This window comes from Cervus canadensis, chromosome 18 (assembly GCF_019320065.1).
Source record: "Cervus canadensis isolate Bull #8, Minnesota chromosome 18, ASM1932006v1, whole genome shotgun sequence".
NCBI classification, from domain to species: domain Eukaryota; kingdom Metazoa; phylum Chordata; class Mammalia; order Artiodactyla; family Cervidae; genus Cervus; species Cervus canadensis.
The window spans coordinates 51,412,720-51,432,442 of record NC_057403.1 but is presented as its reverse complement, the minus strand read 5'-3'; the positions used below and the strand labels follow the sequence as shown (position 1 = coordinate 51,432,442).

General features: G+C 63.4%; 1 protein-coding gene across 6 annotated transcripts in view; it reads left to right on the top strand.

Moving 5' to 3' along the window:
- Nucleotides 1-19,039, top strand: part of ZFPM1 (zinc finger protein, FOG family member 1) — a 63,452-nt gene extending 44,413 nt beyond the window's left edge. For 3 of the 6 annotated variants that reach the window (XM_043436687.1, XM_043436686.1, XM_043436681.1), the window contains 7 exons: nt 3,859-3,992; nt 11,208-11,310; nt 12,869-13,078; nt 16,259-16,492; nt 16,687-16,782; nt 16,865-17,011; nt 17,079-19,039. In XM_043436687.1, coding sequence (XP_043292622.1) covers nt 3,859-3,992; nt 11,208-11,310; nt 12,869-13,078; nt 16,259-16,492; nt 16,687-16,782; nt 16,865-17,011; nt 17,079-18,919 — 2,765 coding nt within the window. In that variant the 3' untranslated portion in view covers nt 18,920-19,039. The remainder of the gene's footprint in view (nt 1-3,858; nt 3,993-11,207; nt 11,311-12,868; nt 13,079-16,258; nt 16,493-16,686; nt 16,783-16,864; nt 17,012-17,078) is intronic. The other 3 variants (XM_043436682.1, XM_043436684.1, XM_043436685.1) reach the window with 3 other exon arrangements.
- The last annotated feature ends 684 nt before the right edge of the window (nt 19,040-19,723 follow it).

The window sequence follows — 19,723 nt, the reverse complement described above, 5'->3', positions numbered from 1 at the left end:
CCATGAAGACCGCGTCAGTTCTCAGGGCAGATGGCATCATTCCCCCACTGTCCAGCTGTGGGGACAGGGCCGTGGTAGGTAAGGCAGGGAGGACTCCGCCAGGACCTTGCTGGAGCTGGAGTCCTAGCTGCTCTGCTTACTCCATCTTCTCTGGACCTGGGAGGAGGAGATGGAGACGTGGTCACAGGAGGCGCCCAGGGCGGAGGACACCTCCACCTGGAAGTCCACCCTGATTGGCCCACCAGCAGTGCTGCCACTGCTACCCATGTTTCCTGGGAGTTCTGATGGCAGAGGATGTGCCACTCTCAGCTCTGCCCCAGGTACCTACCTGGGGTTCTGTTAAGTTCAAAGACGGTTCCGGTCCCACCTGGCCAGGCCTCACTCCTGGGCCTCCCTGGCTCCACGTTTCCTGTGAGTGCAGTTGGGAGCTGACCATCTCCAAGGCCACCAGTGTCTAGATCCTCTGGAGCTTTAGGCGCTGTTTAAAATTAGCTGTGTCTTCCTGTCTGTCACTTACCTGGTCAGCTCCCACCCCCAGCCCCTTCCTTGCTCATTCGTACTTTAATTCATTCTCAGTTTTGAATGGAGCTCTCACCGAGTACCCAGTCTGCCAGGGGTAGGTGGCCTCACCCACCCTCCCCCCACTTTTTTGGATACAGTTTTATTTCTGGTTGGGAAAGGGTCTCTGATAGGTGCTAACTGGGCTTTAACACCTGCTTGACTTGTGCTTGGGGTTAGGCAGGAACTGGGAGCTGAAAATAGGTTATCTGAGTGTTTGGATGCAGAACATCACCAGGGCCATCGTGGACAGTTGCACAGGTTGTATACCACACAAGTGCACTGAGTAAGCTGAGGCTGAGATCTAGCCATGTTCACCCCACCCAGCTAGGCACCTGCTATGGCCCTGACTGCCCACATGGGGTACCCTTTCTAATGCCCAGCCTCTCAGGGGTAGCCTCCCCTGGACTAGGGAAGTGGGTTCTGATTGACCGTTGCCTGATCCTCAGCTCACATCCCTCAGGTCCCTGGCCTCTGTGCCTTTCCCAGGCCTGGGCCTGCCCCCAGCAAGCCCAAAGTGGTGGGTTCTACCTCCTCATGCTGAACGGCTGCCTTTATCAGGAGCCGTCCTCTCTGGTGGTGCGTGATACCCAGGAGATGGAGCGGCTGCCACGGGAAGCACCAGCCATGCTGTTATCTGGGAGCGGGGGCCGCCAGCCCTGGGGTGCGATTAGGGAGCCGGCAGTTTGTTGTGGTACGGCGTGGGTGGGTGCTCTCTCTGCCTCTTCCTCCAGGAGGCCGCCAGGGCTAGAGGGGCTTCAGGATCCCACAGCTGTAGCAAGTCAGGGGTGACTGGGAGCCCAGGGCTGCATCCCATCCCCCCCTTGGAGGGGGACCTGGGCCAGCCACCCCCGTCCCCGCTGTGTCCCCAGGTCTGGGTGGGACTCGGCCACTCTTGGGAAGACTGAACTGACTTCCTGCTCCTCCTCCCCCGGGGAAGGTGGGTGCTGGCCTCGGATGGACAGCACTGTCTCCTGCAGGGGGCCCCCAGCCTGACCAGCCAGAAGCAGGCCCCGGACAGTGAGCGGACTGCCCCTGGCTTCTCCGTGGCCCCAGCAGCAGAGCTGAAGTCCAGGGAGGGGCGTGGACCTCCCTGCTCCAGAGGCCTGTGCATGTGCAGACCCCACGAGGCTTGAAGGCTCTGGCTGTCTGCACATCGGGGTTCTGAAAGATTCCTCCTTGACCCCTGCCTCCAGTGGGGGCAATGGGAGGGACGGGCAGTATACCCTAACCCTGGTGGGCTCCCCCACCCTCGGAAGCAACACCCACGAGGGCCCAGCAAGCTCGCCATTAGGCAGCCTCTTCTACTCCCCACATTCCCACCCCCTGGGGCCAGCCAAATGGGGCACCAGAGACCCAGGTACACCCTGGAGAGCAGGGGCCTGGGCTCAGATCCTGACCTCCCACTGCCAGCCTCATGACCTCTCAGGGCCTGTTTCTTCATCTGTACTGGGGGAGGGAACAAGGGGAGGGCCAATGTCACAGGGCCGTTTGGGCAGGAACAGGTGACCGGGTGCCGGCCAGTACCCTGCGGAGCCCTGGCCAGGACCCAGGCCATCCTGGTGCGCGGGTAGAGGACACAGCCCCTTGTGGGCGGGCCACAGAGCAATGGGGCGGCCTCTGCCCCTCCCCACGGGGCCGATAAAGGGCACCGCCTCCTGGCCTCGTCCTGGTCCCCTGCCATCTTATCAGCCCTGGGGAAGACAAGGACCCAGTTAGAACGTTTTAGCCAGGCCTCCTGGCGTATTTGCACGTTATCTGTGCCATTAGGCCGGCAGTTATCTGATAATCAGGCCCATTAAGGCCACAGCCTGCCCGATCAGGGATCCAGGAAGTGGGGCCGACACGGCAGTGCTTGCTCGGGGCCCAGGCCAGGCCACATGAGGCTTCTGTAGGCCCAGGTGGCACCTAAGGGACAAGGTGGCCCCGCCTTCCAGGGCCGAGGGCATGTGGCCTGGGGAGGGACCGCCCTGTCGGGGCGCGGCCACCATCATCCCCTCCCTGGTGAGGACACTGGGTCTAGCGGGCGGGTAACTTGCCACACGTGTCTCTCCCGGGGCGGCCCAGGGAAAATCACACAACCTTGGTGCCTTGAAATGTCCGAAATCTGCTCTCTCACAGCTCTGGAGCTTCAGTCCCGAGGCTTCAGGGACAGTGTCCCGGCGGCTGTGTCACTCCAGTCCCTGCTCTGTCTTCACAGGGGCTTCTTCCTGTGTCTCTCTCACAAAGACACCTGTCGTTTGCTGCAGGGCCCACCCCAGGTTGCGGCACAGGTGTCTTTAGGGGCCGCCCTGTGGTCCGCCCCATGAGGTTATGTGTGTCGTGCGGCAAGGCCCGGCTGAGCCTGGGAGCCTGACTGCAGTCACTGTGCAGCCCTGAGGTCCTGCCCCCTGAGAGGGACTGGGGAAGCTCCCGGCAGAGGCCGGCAGTCCACATCCACGGGACAGAGCCCTGCGGTGGCCGCCCCGGCCACAGCACAGGCGGCCTCAGCCTGAGGGCCTTCGACCCCCAGTAGCGCAGCAGACTGCTCAGAAAGGCAGCTGCTGACCAAGGGCCACAGCAGGAATCCGGTCCAGACCTTTCCAGAGAGTGGGTGGGGGTCCTGCAGGGAGTGATGGCGCCACCTGGGTGCACGCGGTCTGGCTGTGCCAAGGACCTCGGGGGCAGGACCCTTGGCTCCTGGCCCAGCTCCCCTGCTGGGCCCTGTGCTCGGGTGCTAAGAGGGCTGACTCACTCAGCCTCACCCCAACCCCAGGAGGTGGGGGTATGCAGTCCCTGACTCACAGTGGGAAGCCAGCATTTCCACCGATGCCTGCACAGGTGCGCTCTGCAGACCTCGGGACTCAAGCCGATGGGGGACGGCCGGGAGGACTGTGTGGCGGGACGGGAGGTGGGTCTTGTCGGCATCGTTGTCCTTGGTGGTGTCGCCCCCGTGTAAGGCAGAGGGGGTGACCTGGCTCTGTGTGCCCGCCCTGAGCTGTGCAAGGCACATGCGTCCCAATGTGGCAGGCGTGGTCCCTGAGCTGTGCGCCCACCTGCTCAGATCCAGTGGCAGGCGCCCCTTGCTGTCTGGTTGCTGCAGCCTGCCATCCCCCATAAAAAGTCTGAGCGTGGGGTCTGGCCTGGCCCCCAGGACCCAGCACCACCCTTGTAACCTGGGCCGGGCCACAGGGCCACCCACCCGTCGCCCGCCCTCCTCTACCCTCAGTTCCCCGAATGCTCCTGGGTGAGGGGGGCTGCAAGGATGGACTGAACCTGGGCAACGGGCCTTCCTCACACCTCTTACATCTCTCCCTGTAGACGAGCTGGAGCCGCTGCTGCAAGATGGACAGAGGTGCGTGCGGGCTCGGTGCAGCCTCACCGAGGGCCTGTCCTGGGGCCCGTTCTGTGGGAGCATCCAGACCAGAGCCTCATCCCCCAGGCAGGCAGAACTGGTAAGTAGCCCAATCTCAGTCACATAGGCCAAGGCAGTGTCCAGGGCTGGGCTAGACCCCCGCCCAGGAGCTCCTGCCTCTCTACTTGAAACAGGTCAGGAGATGCAGATATGAGGTGCTGCGACCTGGAGGGAAGAGAAGAGGTAACTTTGTGGGAGCACAGGGAGGGCTGCCTGGAAGAGGTGGTGCAGGGCCTATGGGGCCTCAGGGTGCAAGAGGAGGGCTGCCCGGAGGGGGGGTGTGGAGCTATAGCCCTCAGGGTGACCAAGGAAGGGCGGCCTGGGGGAGGGTTCTTTACGTGGGCCTTCAGTGAAGGAGTAGACACTGGTGAGGCAGAGAAAGGGAAGGGCATCTGCGGGGAGGAAGCAACAAGGAGCCAAGTGGTGGGGCCGGGCCTGGCCTGTGCCCAGGCAGGCAGGCGGCGCTGCCCCCGGCACTGGACTTCAGGGGCGGGGCCACCCCCATTGGCCAGTGAGGTGGGTTTCTGGATACAGCTACCACCCAGGGCGAGCGACCGTCCCTTCCCGTGCCTGTGGGTCCTCCTGATGACAGGGAGCGGGCCCTGTCGGTGCCCGAGCGCCTCCAGTACGGGCTGATGACCACTGGGCGACATGTCACCTGTCTCAGGGCCACTTGTCCTTAAGGCAAGTCTGTGCAGCGTCCTCTCGCAGGGGGCACAAGTGCTCATTTTAGAACCTGTGTGAGTTGGTGTGTGGGCGGTGGAGTGGCCACCTGCTGTGATGGGGAATGGGGTGGGGAGGGAGGCTGTGCATGATGAGTGTTCGGGAAACACCTCCAGCCGTGGTGACGCTGGCCTGGAAGGCCAGGCAGCACCCAGCTTGGCTCACCCAAGTCCAGGGCCCAGCGCCCCGCATGTGCAGGCGCAGCCATGACCTGGGCCCTTGTGATTGCTAGTGTGGCATTCAGGTGAGGCTGGATCCAGGGTGCTAGCAGGTGCCCTGTGGTGCTGGGCCTCTGGTCGGCCTTCAGTGGCAGTGCGGGGCCGTGAGGGTGGGCTTGCCCCCTCCCCACAGCCCTAATCAGCTCCAACCAGACAGAGCCCGTTTCTCTGCAGAGGGAACCGGGCCCAGGCACAGGGCCTGCAGCAGGGCTGGCCAGGAGTGTGGGCAGGATCCCCAGCCATGCCCTTCGGACAGTGGCTCACGGCCCCTAGCCACGCTGGTGAGAAATGAAGCCTGAGCATGGGTCACACTGGGGCAGAGGTCTCAGAATCAGAACCCGGATTTCAGGAGCTTGGAGACGGCTCAGCAAGGTGGTGGGAGGCTGGCCCAGGACGCAGGGCACCCACCTTCAAGGCCAGGCCATTACCATGGCACAGGGTCAGACCCTGGGGTCTCCCACCCTGTGGCCGCTTTGCCGTGTGCCCCACCTCTCTGAGCTGTTCTCTCCTCAGCCCAGGGAACCTCAGGGGGACACACAGGAGTCCCGTAGGGTCCTTGAGGCCTGAGCCTGTACTCCCGGCAGTGAAGAGGGTGGCAGAGTGGCAGCTCGTCTGTAAGGCGGGGAAGCCGGCTTCCCGGAGTTGCTGGGTGAGTTAAATGAGGTGATACACGTGCGGCGATTACCCCAGGCCACACCACCAGGGGAGCATGGCCGGCACCCTGTGGAGGGCGACCCTCCTGTCCCAAGGCCCCAGGCAGGTAGGAAGCAGCGAGAGTTCCAGCGTGGATTTCAGCAACTTGGAAGGAGCCAGACTTTGGCTCCACTGTGTGATTGAGGCTGTGGTGCTTACCGCAGTCCCTATGGTCAGGAAGCTCCCTGTCACTGGAGGGATGCAAGCAGCAATCTACCCTCGAGAGGGTAGCTGTTAGGGGGGTGTTGGTGGGAGCTCTGTGACTATCACATCTCAACTCTCAAGTGTCGAGAAAAGCCGTAGGGGTGACGGCACCAAGGCAGACTGACTGGCTCCCTCCGTCTGTCCTGAGCCGGGCCCCCACCTCTCCCTCCGCTCCTTCCTCCTTCCAAGGGACAGCTGGGTGTTCCAGACACAACTCTAGGCACCTGTCTTTAGACTTGGCCCCTCGTTTTCTCCCTGCCGGAGGGAGGCACTGCTGTTCCCAATGTCCAGATGAGAAAACTGAGGCCCGAGAGGGGAGGTAACGTGATGCAGTCACCAGGACCAAAGAGCAGAGACCCCTGAAGGTGGGGCTGGGGGACTGGAGCCCCGAGATCCCCACTGCACCCCCACCCCCAGACCCTCCCCTCCCACCGGCAGCCTCCCCTCTGGAGGTTCTTGTACTCCTTGGGCCCAGGGCACAGGTCAGCCTGGGGAGACTTGGCATGAGGCTGGAAACCCTCTCCAGGCAGAGATAGTGTCCAGGGAGCACTCCTCTGAGACTTGTGCAGAGGAGCCCAGGGAGGAAGGGCAGCCCGCTCAGCCTGCGACTTTATCTCCTGCAGAATTAAATCCTTGATTAACCCTTATCTCCCCAGCAGGCGCTATCTCCGCCTTGGCGCCAAGTGTCCAGACACGCGTACAAGATGATTGATTTCTTAAAGATATGCGTGCCTCTCCGATACTTCATTTATTGTCTAAATATTTTCGCTAGTGTTCCAGCGGGCCCCTTATCGAGCTCAGTTGATGGGCCCAGCTCTCTCCCCCGCGTACCTCCCACCCCAGACCATCCTGTCGCCCGCCACGCAGCTTGTCTTTGCTGTTTGGAGGACGAAGTGGGAGAGGGGCAACTGGGGTGCGGCAGCACTTTCCCACGATCGCCCTGGGCCTAGGCCGCCTGCAGAGCCGAGGGGAGGCACGGTGGCGTCCCTGCACACGCCGGGCCTTGGGGATGGGACCGAGGAGAGGACACAGCGCACAGAGCCTGCCAGGAGTCAAGTCGGTTCACTGTGGGACCTCAGGGTACCCCAGGATGCAACTGTGGCCTTTGCTGAAAACCCAGGGGTTGGAGGCCCAGCAGTGTAAAACATGTACTCAGATGCAGAAGAAATGTTCAGGATGGGTGGTGGGTGGATATGTAGATGGGTAAGAGAATGATGAGTGGAGGATAGGTAGAGGGATGGATGGATGGGTGGACAGGCAGATGGTAGACAGATGACCTGGATGGTAGAATGATGGGCAGAGGTGGATGGGAGGGTAAGTGGATACTGGCTAGATAACTGGATGGATGTGTGTACAGGCAGGTAGATGTTGGATAGAAGGTTAAGTGCTGCATGTATGGGCAAAAGGTAGATGGATAATAGAGGAAGAATAGTAGATGGACGAGGATGGATGGAAGGCTGAGTGGACACTGGATGGATAAATGGATGGATGCATGTACAGGTAGATGTCAGATGGAAGGTTGCGTGCCGGATGGATGGGCAGGTGGATGGTGAATGGATGAGTGGATACTGGATGGTTAAATGGAAGATAGATGGACAAGTGAAGGATGGATAGGTGGGTGAATCTGTGGGCAGGTAGAAGATGGGTGGATGAGTAGGTGAATGGATGGATAGGTAGGTATGTAACTATGTGAAAGGGTAAATGGATGGTGGATGGATGAATGAACAAGCAGGCCTGCACTAACCTGGCCCATCCATCTACCTGTCCAGCTGCCCTCCCAGAGCTCATCCACTTTATCTGCAAGGCCACCGTGACGTCAGTGAAAGGCAGGAGGGACCCTCTGGAGGAGCAGCAGGTCTGGGCAGGCAGCCCCTGCCCATGAGGCTGACATGAGGTCAGCTGGCTCCACACAGATGGGGCTGGGCCATCGGGAACAACAGCTTCTGAGCGGCTCTCCCCATGGGATCCCCCCCCCCAAAGGCTGTCATCAGTGGTCATGGCCAGGCAGAGCCAAACTTTCAGCAGGACAAGCCCTGCCTGGCCAGAGGGTGGGGTGCTGCAGTGCACCGGACCAGTGCCCTCCCGGTGAGGTCCCTCTTCCTGCGGCTGCCATAGGGAGTGATCCCTAAGGGAAGACGCCCAGCCCGGGCATGGCACATGGTGGGTCCCTTGTGCCTCTCTCGCCTGACACACCTGAGCCGCCCCCAGGGTGGGGATGCCTCTGGCAATGGTGAGTGGGACGGACCGACAAGACAGGGGTGCAGGCCTGGTCAGAGCCCACCACAGCCTGCGCCCCTGACCTCCCATGAGCCTGCCCGTGGCACCCTGGGAGGCCTTCCGCGGGCCGTCTGGCTCCCTGAGCCAGGACCCCGCCACCCCTGGACACTGCTTCACGGACGCAACGCAGGTTTGGGAACAGCCTGAGATATGGCTGTCACAGCGGATGCGGTGGAGATAGGGTTTCTGATGGTTATCGGCGGGCAGAGAACCCAGACACTGACCTCTTTGTTGGGGGAACAAGGAGGGTTCTCAGATGCACCCAGAGAATTTAAAGGGGCCGCCCGCTATCCCGGGGCTGGGTGGGGAGGCCTAGTCAGGAAGGGACCAAGCAACCCCCACAGCTAAGGCAGGGTGGGGTACCAAGCTTCTTGCTCACTCTGGACCTAGCCTGTCCAGAGTGAGCTAGACCCAAACCCCCCAGTGAGCCTGGGGGCACCCGGGGAAGGGAGGTAGCCAGTCTCTGATAGTTTTGGCAGAAGGGCCAGGCTCACACCCTGCTGCCCACAGGACCCTCAACCACCAGAGAAAAGGGCTCTGTCCCAGGACTGCCTGGAATTAGGGTGGGGGCAGAGGGGAAGAAGAAAAGATAGAATAGGGCAGCTCGAACCGTGTCTGCCTCTTCACAGCAGGGGAGGCAGAGACTGAACTCTGTCCTTACCGCCCTGGGCTGGGCGGGGGGCAGGCTGCAGCTGCCGGGACAGGGTGGGTGGAGGCGTGCTCCCTTCCCTGGAACTGTGGTTGGGGCACTGGTGCCTGCACGCCTAGGGTCCAAGCGCAGGAGGGGAGGCCGGGGTGGTGGGCTCAGCCTTCCCCATGTAAGTGGGGGCCAGGCTCCCCCAGAGTATTAAGGGCCAAGGGAATGAGGGGGAAGGGTCCTAACACTGGATCTCCTGGCCCCTCTCCCTCTTGGAATTCAGGCATGGGGTCCCCATGTCCCCTGCCCTTCTCCCACCCTCATGGGCACCCAGCCAGTCCAGGGCAGCCACCGGGCAAGGGGCGGCTCCTGGCAGGAGGCACAGAGCCCCCGGAACATGGCGCTGCCTCCTGCCCTCCGCGTGGACGGACGTGGAGAATCGAGGGTTCTGCAGCGTCAGCAGGGCTGTGCTTTTATCATGCCGCGAACACGCCGCTCCCGGGAGTGATAAGCACTAAACCGACCGGGAGGCTGTCAGTCTCAGTTTGAGGGTTTAGAAATATTGGGACGAATAATTAGATTTCATATCGTTACCGCAGCACCCATCGGAGGATCAGGCAGATTAATTTTTTTCTCCCTCCTCCACTCATTAATATTCATTAGAGACGCGGAGAGGCCCCCGCCTCTGCGAGCTGCCGGCCCAGATCGGGCCAGCCAGGATGCGGGAGCTGCCGGCCACGCGCTGCTGCACCCACTCCACTTTGGCCCCGGCCTGTCCCCAGCTGTGGGTGGCAGAAACCTCCCAGCGGGGAGACCCCCGGCTCTGCGGCCTTCCCTCAAAAGCCAGCTCCTTGGTGGAGGCCCTTGCCTCCAGTTGATGTCTGGCGGTTGACAGCCTGGTGGCCTCCTGGGCCCGGAGGCACAGCCCCTGCCTGCTGTGTCCTGCCGGCCGGAGGGAATGGAGGAGCAAGGGTGGCCGTGCTCCTGTTCTTCACTTGCCAGGCAGGCGCTGTCCAAAGCTGGGGGAGCGCCACACCGACGGTGACTGCCCGGTGCCCCAGGGGAAACCGAGTCACAGAGAGGGACGTGACCCAGCCCTAGAGCAGGCGGCAGCACAGGGTCAGTCAAGGGGGCAGGCGGGCTCCGGGCATCACTGTCTGCAGAGATGCTGAGGCCCAGGCAGGGTGGGCATGGTGCTGGCCAGCTCCACTCCCATGACCCGCCGGCTGACTATTCTCCGCTCGACTGTTCCACGACTGAGCTGTGAGGCTGGTCCACTGCTGCGCAAGTCCACACAGGAGGAGGGCAAGGCGCGGAGGGGTATGGTGAGGCCGCTGTGCACTGAGGGCCAGTGCCCTCCCAAGTCTCCCAGTCAGGGAGTCTGGACTGCACCCCAGTACCCAGCTCTGGAGCCCACGTGGTCCCTGCATGCAAAGCCCAGTAAAGCCGTGGGCTTGGACCAGACGTGGTGGTGCCCACAACCCATCAGAGGAGCCCCCCAAGTGCTACTTGCCCCAGCCATCCCACCATGTAGCATCCTGGCCAACTGCCACGTGTGCCCTGGGGTGCACAAACATCCCCATCCGGGGGGCAGCAGGTAACACGGTCTTACAGTTAGGTCAACACAGTTTGCACATGGCACCCAGGGACTGAGCTTGGCCGCCCCACTGGAGAGGAGCAGTCCAGAACCCACCCAGCCCTTGGGCTGCAGCCTGATGGGCGGCAGTGGTCACTCCAACCACCTGGGGCCAGGCAGGGAAAGCTGGCCCTTGCACTGCTCCCTGCCGGGCGCCTCAAAGACCAGACTCTCAGGCCAGGCCACTGGGGGAGTGAGCTGGCCCCCTTCCCTTCCCTCACCTGTGAAGTGGAAGGAGGGTGCTGCCAGCAAGGTGGGGGCGAGGGGCTGACCACGCTCTGGGAGCCACGAGGAGGCTGGCTGCTCAGCCAGCAAGGCAGGGGTACATCTTGCTGCCCGGGGTCCTCATGGGGCTGCTGGGCCCAGGCAGAAGTTCCTCGCGTGTCCGCCATCCGCCAGCCCCGGGATGGACCGGACAGAGGTGCGCCGGCGCACCCCAGGGCTGGGAGGGAGGACAGGGACGATGCCATCTCCTCCAGGCCAGTCCCCTGGTCACTCCAGGGGTCTGTGCGCCAGAAGCCTGAGCGTGGGGTAGCAGCCCACTCAGGAGGGGGCGGCTGCAGCGAATGGAGGTCTGGGCATGCCTCTACTCTGCCACTCACTGGCTGTGCAGCCCTGGGCGAGCTGCTCGACCTCTCTGGGCCTTAGTTCCCCAGTGAACCCAGCACCTGACCCGTGGAAGGCACCGGCTCCCTGCGGTGTGCCTGTTGCTAGCGTAGTGCTTGGCGCAGCCTGGACAAGATACCCATGGGGTGGACTCTCAGGCTTCTGCCCACGTGGCCCCTGGGGACGCTCCTGGCCTACCTCTTTCTCTGCTGTGTCCGGGAGCATGACTGAGTGCTTGCTGACCCTTCTTCCTGCCCCCAGAGCCCAGCCCTGACCCTGCTGCTGGAGGACGAGGCCTGCTGGCTGAGGACACTGCCCCAGGCCCTGGCTGAGGCTGAGGCCAACGCGGAGATCTACCGGAAGGGTTGGTATCCTGGCGCTTCCCTCACGGCTTCCGGAGGAGGGGGTCATGCTCTCCCTGGGGCGGCCCTTAAAGGCAAACCAGCCTGCCTGGGCCACTGCTGCCATGCCCCAATCAATGCCAGTCTGAGGCTGGACAGGCGTCTGCCTGGGCATGGAGGAACAGCCCCCCAATGAGGCCAGGACTGCCCTCAGGACCTCTGGGAGACCACCAGGGCAGCCGAGGAACCAGGCCTGGTGGGCTGCCGGGTCTGGCAGGGGCTGGCAGGTCCATGTGGGGTCTCTGTCTTGTGAGGACAAGGAAAGCACTCGCCCCCATGTCCCTCCTGCGCCATCCAGGAGTGGCCCTCAAGGGAGGGGGGCAGGCTGGGTCCTCAGCACCCCTGGTGTTCTCGTCCTGCCTGCCCAGGTCTGCCCAGACCAGCCTTCCCAGTGTGTGACGATCTGGGTGTCAAGGCGGGGGCCCTCCCTTTACAGATGGAGGCTCTGGTTCCAGGGTGGGTAGGGGGACAGACTCATGACAAGTTCTACACCTGAGCAAGGGCCAGCCACCACAGCCTGGACACCTAGAAGGGCCATGTGCCTGCTGACCACAGGAAACCCACCTCCTTCCCCGACAGGGGGCTCCACTTTGGTAGAATGTTCTGGGGGTGTCCCCCTCACCTGAGTACAATGAATTAAGTTTCCTGGGGGCAAGAGGGGACCAGGCTGAGCTGCTGCTCCAACACCCACCCTAGCCCCTCCCCATGTGGGGTCCCCGGGGCACGAAGGCCCAAGCGGTGGTTGAGATCAGCACCCAGGGACTTGAGCTTCCCCTCTGCCCTGTGCTGACCCATGGACCTGGCTAACATGGCCCCCGTGTACCCCTCTCTAGAGGACCCTGACCCCTCCTCCCTGCTTGAGGGTACTCTTCAGGGCCCAGAGAGCACTGGAGGGCCCGGGTTGGCAGCAGGTGACCAGCTAGGGGACTGGACACCTGACTGGGACATGGCCTGGTTAGCACTGCCTGGCCTGGTCAGCAAGGCACATCTGCCTGGGTAGGACAAGGGTCCCTGAGGGTCTCATAAGGTGGCCTGGGGTCGTGCCTCTTAGGGAAGGCAGGCTCCTGGCAGCCTCTGAGCTGGACTGAGTCCTGTTAGCCGAGGCTGCCACCTGCAGGCCGCTGTGGAAACAGCCATGTCGGCTGAGCTGTGAGTCCTTTCCAGGGCTTGGTGAGTGGCTACCCAGCCCTCCGGTCTGCTCGACTCCCCTCTCCTGGAAAAGGGCCCTCCCACTCAGACAGGCTTGGGCAGGGAGGCCCAAAGAGCAGGCACACTCCGGGGGACCACTCAGGAGCCCCAAGGATGCAGGGGGCACCATGGAAACTAGCTGGCCACAGCTGCCCACCTGGTGTGGCCTCTCTCCGGCCCCCATGCCCGGCTGCGGAACCCAGGTGTCTAAGATGGGGTCGTGCAGAGGCGCTCAGGAGGATAAGATTGAGGCGGGTGGGTAGTCTTTGCAGAGGCATGGCCGTCGTGGCCTGGAGCTGCCGGCCGCCGCGTCACAGCTGCCCTCCCCCGCAGATGAAGCCCTCTGGTGCCGGCTCACCAGGCCGGTGCCTGCAGGTGGACAGCTGAAAGTGCTCCTGGTGGCCAAGCCCCCCAGCAACCCCAGCCACCCTGTGAAGAAGGAGCCGGCGGAGCCCGAGAGCCCAGCCCCCTCCCACCCTGACATCCAGCTCCTGCCCCAGCAGGCCGGCATGGCGTCCATCCTTGCAACCGCGGTTGTCAACAGTGAGTAACCCACTGCCACTCACCCCCTCTAGAATGCAAGGGGTGCCCAGCTTAAGATCTGCAGGGACCAGTCACCTGGTCTGTTAGCTGACTAGAGGAGGCCTGGAGGCCTGGCTGTGGGGTTCCGGGGAAAGCCCCAGGATGCAGCCCATGGGTGAGGGGGTCTTTCACCTGGCATGTCTGGCACACACAGGTTCTGCAGCTCCTCCTCGGCCAGCCTTGTGGGGCTGGGGTGGGGCCTCTGATGCGCCCACCCTGGGGGCCCTGCCTGAACCCACTATGTGCTGGCCCCGCTCCCTGCCTCCCAGTTGTGAGGGATGCGGCCGTGTCCCTGGGACAGAGCTGCTGGTGAGACCAGCTGAAGCAGAGGGACCCTCCCCACAACCAGCAGAGGGTCTCGACTTGCTTATTCCTCAAATCCTTGTTTGATGTCCACGCCACACCAAGCAGTGGGGGGACCTGCCTGTGTTGAGGGAACCACTACCACCCCCAGGGCAGAGGCAGGTGGCCACGGGCAGGTTCACGATGGGAAAGCAGTGACGTGGGCACTGGCCGGGGCTGCCTCAGTCAGGGTGCTCAGGAGACCCCCAGACCAGGGAGGGCAGCTGTGCAGACAGGCAACCCAGCAAGACCATCACCTTGGCCACAGCAAGATTCCGAGAGTGGTCCCATGTGAGGGTGGGGTCCCTTCTGAGAAATGACCCCAGCAGAGGGGTTTCAGGCAGCAGTGTGTATGCAGTTGCTAAGTCAGGGATCCAATTTAGTTCTAAAATTGCATGGCTGTTAGATGGAGAAAAGTGGCCTTCTTCTTAAGCAGGTCAAACATGATGACCTGAAGCGGGTGGAGGCACCGAGGCAGAGGCTGGAGAGGCGGTGGAGCCCGAAGGCCTGCCGGGGGAGGAGGCAGCAGCACGAGGCCAGGACTGCGGCGTGGCCGTGGACTGTTCGTCCATCACAGGCAGGGAGGAGGGCCCACCCAGCAGCCTGACCCGAGGCGCCTGCTGGGCACTAAGTGGACCTGTGCTGGGACTCAGGGTGTGGCCAGAGTGGGGAGCTCTGGGTGGGATGAGGCCCCAGGGAGAGACAGCATCTGCGGACACTGGAACAGACAACATGACCCAAACAGTTGCAGCCAAGTGAGGTGGGTGTCGCCAGAGGGGAGGGGGACAAGCGCAGGCAGGAGGCCCGTACCCAGATCCCGCATGGAGGGACTATACTGGACAGGGCAAGGCCACTGCCCCAGGGAGAATGGGTCCTGCAGGGGGCTCAGGGCAGTGGTGAGCACAGAGGGGTCTCATCTAAACACGAGTTTCAGGAAGGAGGGAGGCTGAATGGAAGGGTCTCTAAGGGGCCAAGATGGCCACTGCACCTGGGCAGGAAATGGCATCCGTTGCCCAGCAGGGCATCTCCCCTCTGTTGGAGGGAGGCCCTCCAGGAGCCCCCGTGCTGGAGGACTTCCTCTAGAGCCAGCCCAGAGGCAGCCTCTCTGGGTCTCCGTTTCCCTCCCCTTGAGTTTGATGTTTCATCTGTGAGGCCATGGTGGGCTTGCTATCGAGTTTACACCAACTCCACCCCAGCCTCAAGTGGGTCTCCAGCTGGTGGTCTAGAAAGGTCCTCAGATCCTGAGCTCCACAGTCAATCAGACCCAGTTTAATTCCTGAGACTAGCGCTCGGAGCCTCCGTTTTCTCACTATGAGAGGAATGGAGCTGATGCTCATCTCAGGGCATCTGTGCAGGTCACGGGGCTGTGTCCACCCAGGACTCGGGTCACCCCTGGTCAGTGGGGCCGTGACCGTCCTCGCTGTTTCAGGGCTAGGGCTCACCTGGGGCTCCAAGGTTCCCACCCACTCCCCGTGCCACAGCCAGCCCCCCACCCCCCAGGACTGAGCTTGCAGATACCAAAAGCCCACCACCAGCTCCAGGCCTCCGCTGGTAAGAGAACAGAGCTGCCCTGAGGCCCCCAAATAAAAGGGAACTTGAAAACCAGTGGTAACACAGTGGGAAGGTTGGGGCCAGTGAAACTGCAGATACTGCGCATGAAGGGACGACCTCAGCCCACAGACAGGTACTACATTCCTGAGAGCAGGGCTCCCCAGCCTCTGGGATCTAACACCTGATGATGTGAGACGGAGCTGATGGAACAGCAGAAATGAAGTGCACAATAAATGTGATGCATTTGAATCATCCCCAAACCATCCCCACTCCACCCCCATCTGTGGAAAAATTGCCTTCTATGAAGCTGGCCCCTGGTGCCAAACAGGCTGGGGACTGCTGGTTTAAAGGAGGCAGAAGGTGGAAACTTGGCAGCACCCGCGGGCGGTGGGGAGGCAGCCACCTCTTCAGTAACTGCCAACCAGCGGGATGAGGAACACATCCTAACCTACAGAGTTTAAAACCCCAAGAAGGGGTCCCAGCCTCCTCCACCCCACATCAAGGTCAGGACACAGAACAAAGCCTCCCCCTCCCTGGGTTCAGCCACAGAGCAGGGCAGAAACGACAGGACATTCCTTAAGGATCTCTGAGAACCTGAGGGCTGCTGAAGCGCCCATCAGAGAAATCCTCACCAGTTGGCAGGTCCACCCCCACAGGCCACACTCCCATAAACCAGAAACGCAGAGGCAGCCCAGGCGGGTAAGTGTGGCAAGTCAGCAAAGCCTGACCAGTAACACATGGAGCCATCAGGTGGGGGGTGTATTTGACTCGGACGCTCTTCGTCCCCCGCAGCTCCTGGCCTCCACCTGCCCCCAGTGCTTGGGGACACGTGCACCTGGATGCCCACCCATCTGTCTCCTCCTCCTCCACGGGCACCCAGCTCCAGGCTGTCCCCCATGTCCTGTCATCCCCACCGACCACATTCCTTCCATGGGCACCCACAAGACCCCAGCATCTCCTTACAGGGCTCACTGTTGGAAAGCAGTGCAGGGGCCATCCTGGAGGACCCCATCCACGTGTCCCCATGGCATCCTGGAGATCCACAGAAAGGGGACACGGTGTCATCAAGGGACACCTGAGAAGGCACAGCCCAAGTCACAGGCCTCACTCCCCTGAGCTGGAGGACCTCACAGCACAACCCTCGTGTTGCAGAGGGCCAAGCCTGCCCTGGGTGGGAGGTGGCCACACTGCTGCCGGGGCACCCCCTCAGGCTGGGCCCGACTCTCCCCTGCCTTCTCGTCCCCTCAGAAGACGTCTTTCCCTGCAAAGACTGTGGCATCTGGTACCGTAGCGAGCGGAACCTGCAAGCTCACCTCCTCTACTACTGTGCCAGCCGCCAGGGTGCTGGCTCCCCTGCCGTGGCCGCCCCGGAAGAGAAGCCCAAGGAGACCTACCCCAATGAGCGGGTCTGCCCCTTCCCCCAGTGCCGCAAAAGCTGCCCGAGCGCCAGTTCCCTGGAGATCCACATGCGTAGCCATAGTGGTGAGCACCCCCCCAACGCCGTGTCCTCCCACCCAGGCTCACCATGCCTGTCCTGGGGTTGCATGCCAGCCATGTGTGTGCCTGGGTGGTTCTCTCTACGACTCCCTGCTGCCTCCCACGGGCCCCAGGGTCCTGGGAGGCAGAGCTTAGGGGTCTTTGGCCAGTGAGGCTCCCTCACAAGGCCTGTGTTCCAGGAGAGCGCCCCTTCGTGTGTCTCATCTGCCTGTCCGCCTTCACCACCAAGGCCAACTGTGAGCGGCACCTCAAGGTGCACACAGACACGCTGACCGGTAAGCAGGCTGGGGATGGAGGCCGTGGGCAAGGTCGGTGGGGCCCAGCGCCTAGGGCCCTGACTCCATGGCCCTTCTGCAGGAGTCTGCCACAGCTGCGGCTTCATCTCCACCACAAGGGACATCCTCTACAGCCATCTGGTGACCAACCACATGGTCTGCCAGCCAGGCTCTAAGGCTGAGATCTACTCACCAGGGGCGGGCCACCCAACTGCCAAGCTCTCCACAGGTGAGCCCCTGGGAACTGGGAAGAGGGGTGGCAGTTTCAGACTTGGTTCTGTACCACGTCCGCCCAGCCCCGTTCTCCCTTCTCACCCTCCCCGCTTCAGGTCTGGCCCAGGCAGGTCCTGCTCCAGCCCTGACAGGTGGCCCCTGGGCTCTCCCCACAGACAGTCTGGCCACCTTCCAGCAGCACACGGCACTGCACGGCCCCCTGGCCTCTGCCGACCTAGGCCTGGCGCCTGCTCCCTCGCCAGGAGTGGACAGGAAGGCCCTGGCCGAGGCCACCAACGGAGAGGCTAGAGCGGGTCCCCAGAACGGGGCCGGCGGCGAGCCCCCAGCGGCCCCCAGAAGCATCAAGGTGGAGGCAGCGGAGGAGCCCGAGGCAGAGCCAGGGCCCCTCGCCCCTTCACGAACGCCTTCACCACCTAGCCCTGACCCCGCGCGGGTGAAAGCAGAGCTGTCCAGCCCCACGCCTGGCTCCAGCCCGGGTCCCAGCGCACTGTTCCTGCCGCACCTGCCCGCAGCGCCACCGGCCTCCGAGATCCTGGCCAAGATGTCCGAGCTGGTGCACAACCGGCTGCAGGCGGGTGCGGGGGTGGGCGCGCCTGCCGGCCTCTTCGCGGGGGCCCCCAAGGGCGCCACGTGCTTCGAGTGCGACATCACCTTCAACAACGTGAACAACTTCTATGTACACAAGCGCCTCTACTGCTCTGGCCGCCGGCCGCCCGACGACGCGCCCCCAGCCCGCCGGCCCAAGGCGGCCCCCGCCCCGCCTCGCGTGCCCCCTGCCCCGCCATCCGCCGAGGCCGAGGCGCCGCGCTCGTCGCCGGGTCCCGGGGCACGCGAGGACGAGGCGGGGAGCGCGGCCACGCCCGAGGCCGAGGCTGATGCGAGCGGCCGGGGCAGCGAGGGCAGCCCTAGCCCGGGCAGCGGGGCGGACGAGGATGACGACCCCCGCCGGACGCTGTGCGAGGCCTGCAACATCCGCTTCAGCCGCCACGAGACCTACACGGTACACAAGCGTTACTACTGCGCCTCGCGCCACGAGCCACCGCCGCGCCGCCCAGCACCAGCCGGGACACCCGCGCCCTCGGCGCCGCCAGTGCGCACGCGCAGGCGCCGCAAGCTCTACGAGTTGCACGCGGCCGGGCCCGCCCCGCCCCTGGTCGGATCTGCCCCTCCCTCCGCGCCAGGTCCCGCCCCTACGCCACCCGGACCCGCCCCCACACCGCCCGCTTCGCCGCGGCCCGGAAGCGGAAGTGGAGGCGGAAGCGGCCTGGACGCTGCCGAAGGCCCTATCGACCTAAGTAAGAAGCCGCGACGCCAGGCTGCTGCAGCCGTCCCCGGCCCTGCGCCTGGCCTGGCGGCCCTGGCCGATTACCACGAGTGCACGGCTTGCCGCGTGAGCTTCCACAGCCTCGAGGCCTACCTGGCGCACAAAAAGTTCTCGTGCCCCGCCGCCCCGCGCCGCCTGCGTGCGGCCCCCGAGGACCCGCCCGCCGTCGTTTGCCCCTACTGCCCCCCGAACGGCGTGGTGCGCGGCGACCTCATCGAGCACTTCCGCTTGGCGCACGGGCTGTTGCTGGGCAAGCCCCTAGTCGGCCCCAGCGCGGAGGCCCGGACGCCCTCGCCCGCTGCTCCCCGCGATGGCCTCAACGGCCAGGACCTGCAGGAGCCGCCTGCCAGCAGCCCCCGGCCCGGCCCGCCCCCAGCCGCGTCCCCGGAGGCGGTGCCGGCGCCCCCCTCGCATTCGGACAAGGGCGTGCAGACCCCCAGCCAGGGATCCCCGGCCCCCGTGCCCAACGGCAACCACAGGTACTGCCGCCTGTGCAACATCAGGTTCAGCAGCCTGTCCACCTTCATCGCCCACAAAAAGTATTACTGCTCCTCCCACGCGGCCGAGCACGTAAAGTGAGCGCCCGGCTGCTGCTGCCCTGCCGGGGCCGGGGAAACCACGCACATGCCTCGGCAGAGGGGCTGCAGGGGACAGCGCCCGCCTGGACCTTGGCACTTAATAAAAAAGTTCAGTTTGCTGAGCACAGTGGTGGAGCAGCCTAGTTCTCTGAGCAGAGGGCCCTACGGGGTGGGCGCACATAGGGCCAGCACCACACCCGAGTACACACTGGCCATAGCAGGCCAGAGTCACATGGTTAGTGGCCTTAAGAGCTGGATCTCGGCCAGGGTCGGGCCTGATGACACTGCTCCGGGCCCCTGAGGCATGGGGAGAGCAGGTGCTGGCCTTCCTGGTCTACTGCTGCCCTCCAGGATCCAGCCAGCAGCTCTCGTTTGGGCACCAGATGCCAAAGAGAAGCACTTCATCCTGGCCAGCTCACAGCTCTTCCACATGCTCAGTGCTGATCGCTGGATGCCACCTGTCTGGTCACAGGCCACCGAGTCATCCAGAGATGGAAGCACCATGCTTGCCAAGGCCGATGGGGGCAGAAGGGAGATGGGCAGCCGAAGCCCCAAGCTGACAGTGTGTCATGAGAGGAGCCAGCTCTTGGACTGGGGGCAGCAGGCACCTGTGGGGGCTGCAGTGGGCATGAGGTTGGGGCCACCCCACTCCCAGTCTGCCCTGCTGGTGCTATGGAGGCTGCATGCACCATGGCTGACCATGACCTGGCCCAAACCCAAGCAAGGAATCCGGCTGTGGTCTTGGCACTTGGAAGTGAGGCCTGACTTTTGGCCTTTTTCTCCTTCCAAATATCTGAAAGGCTTC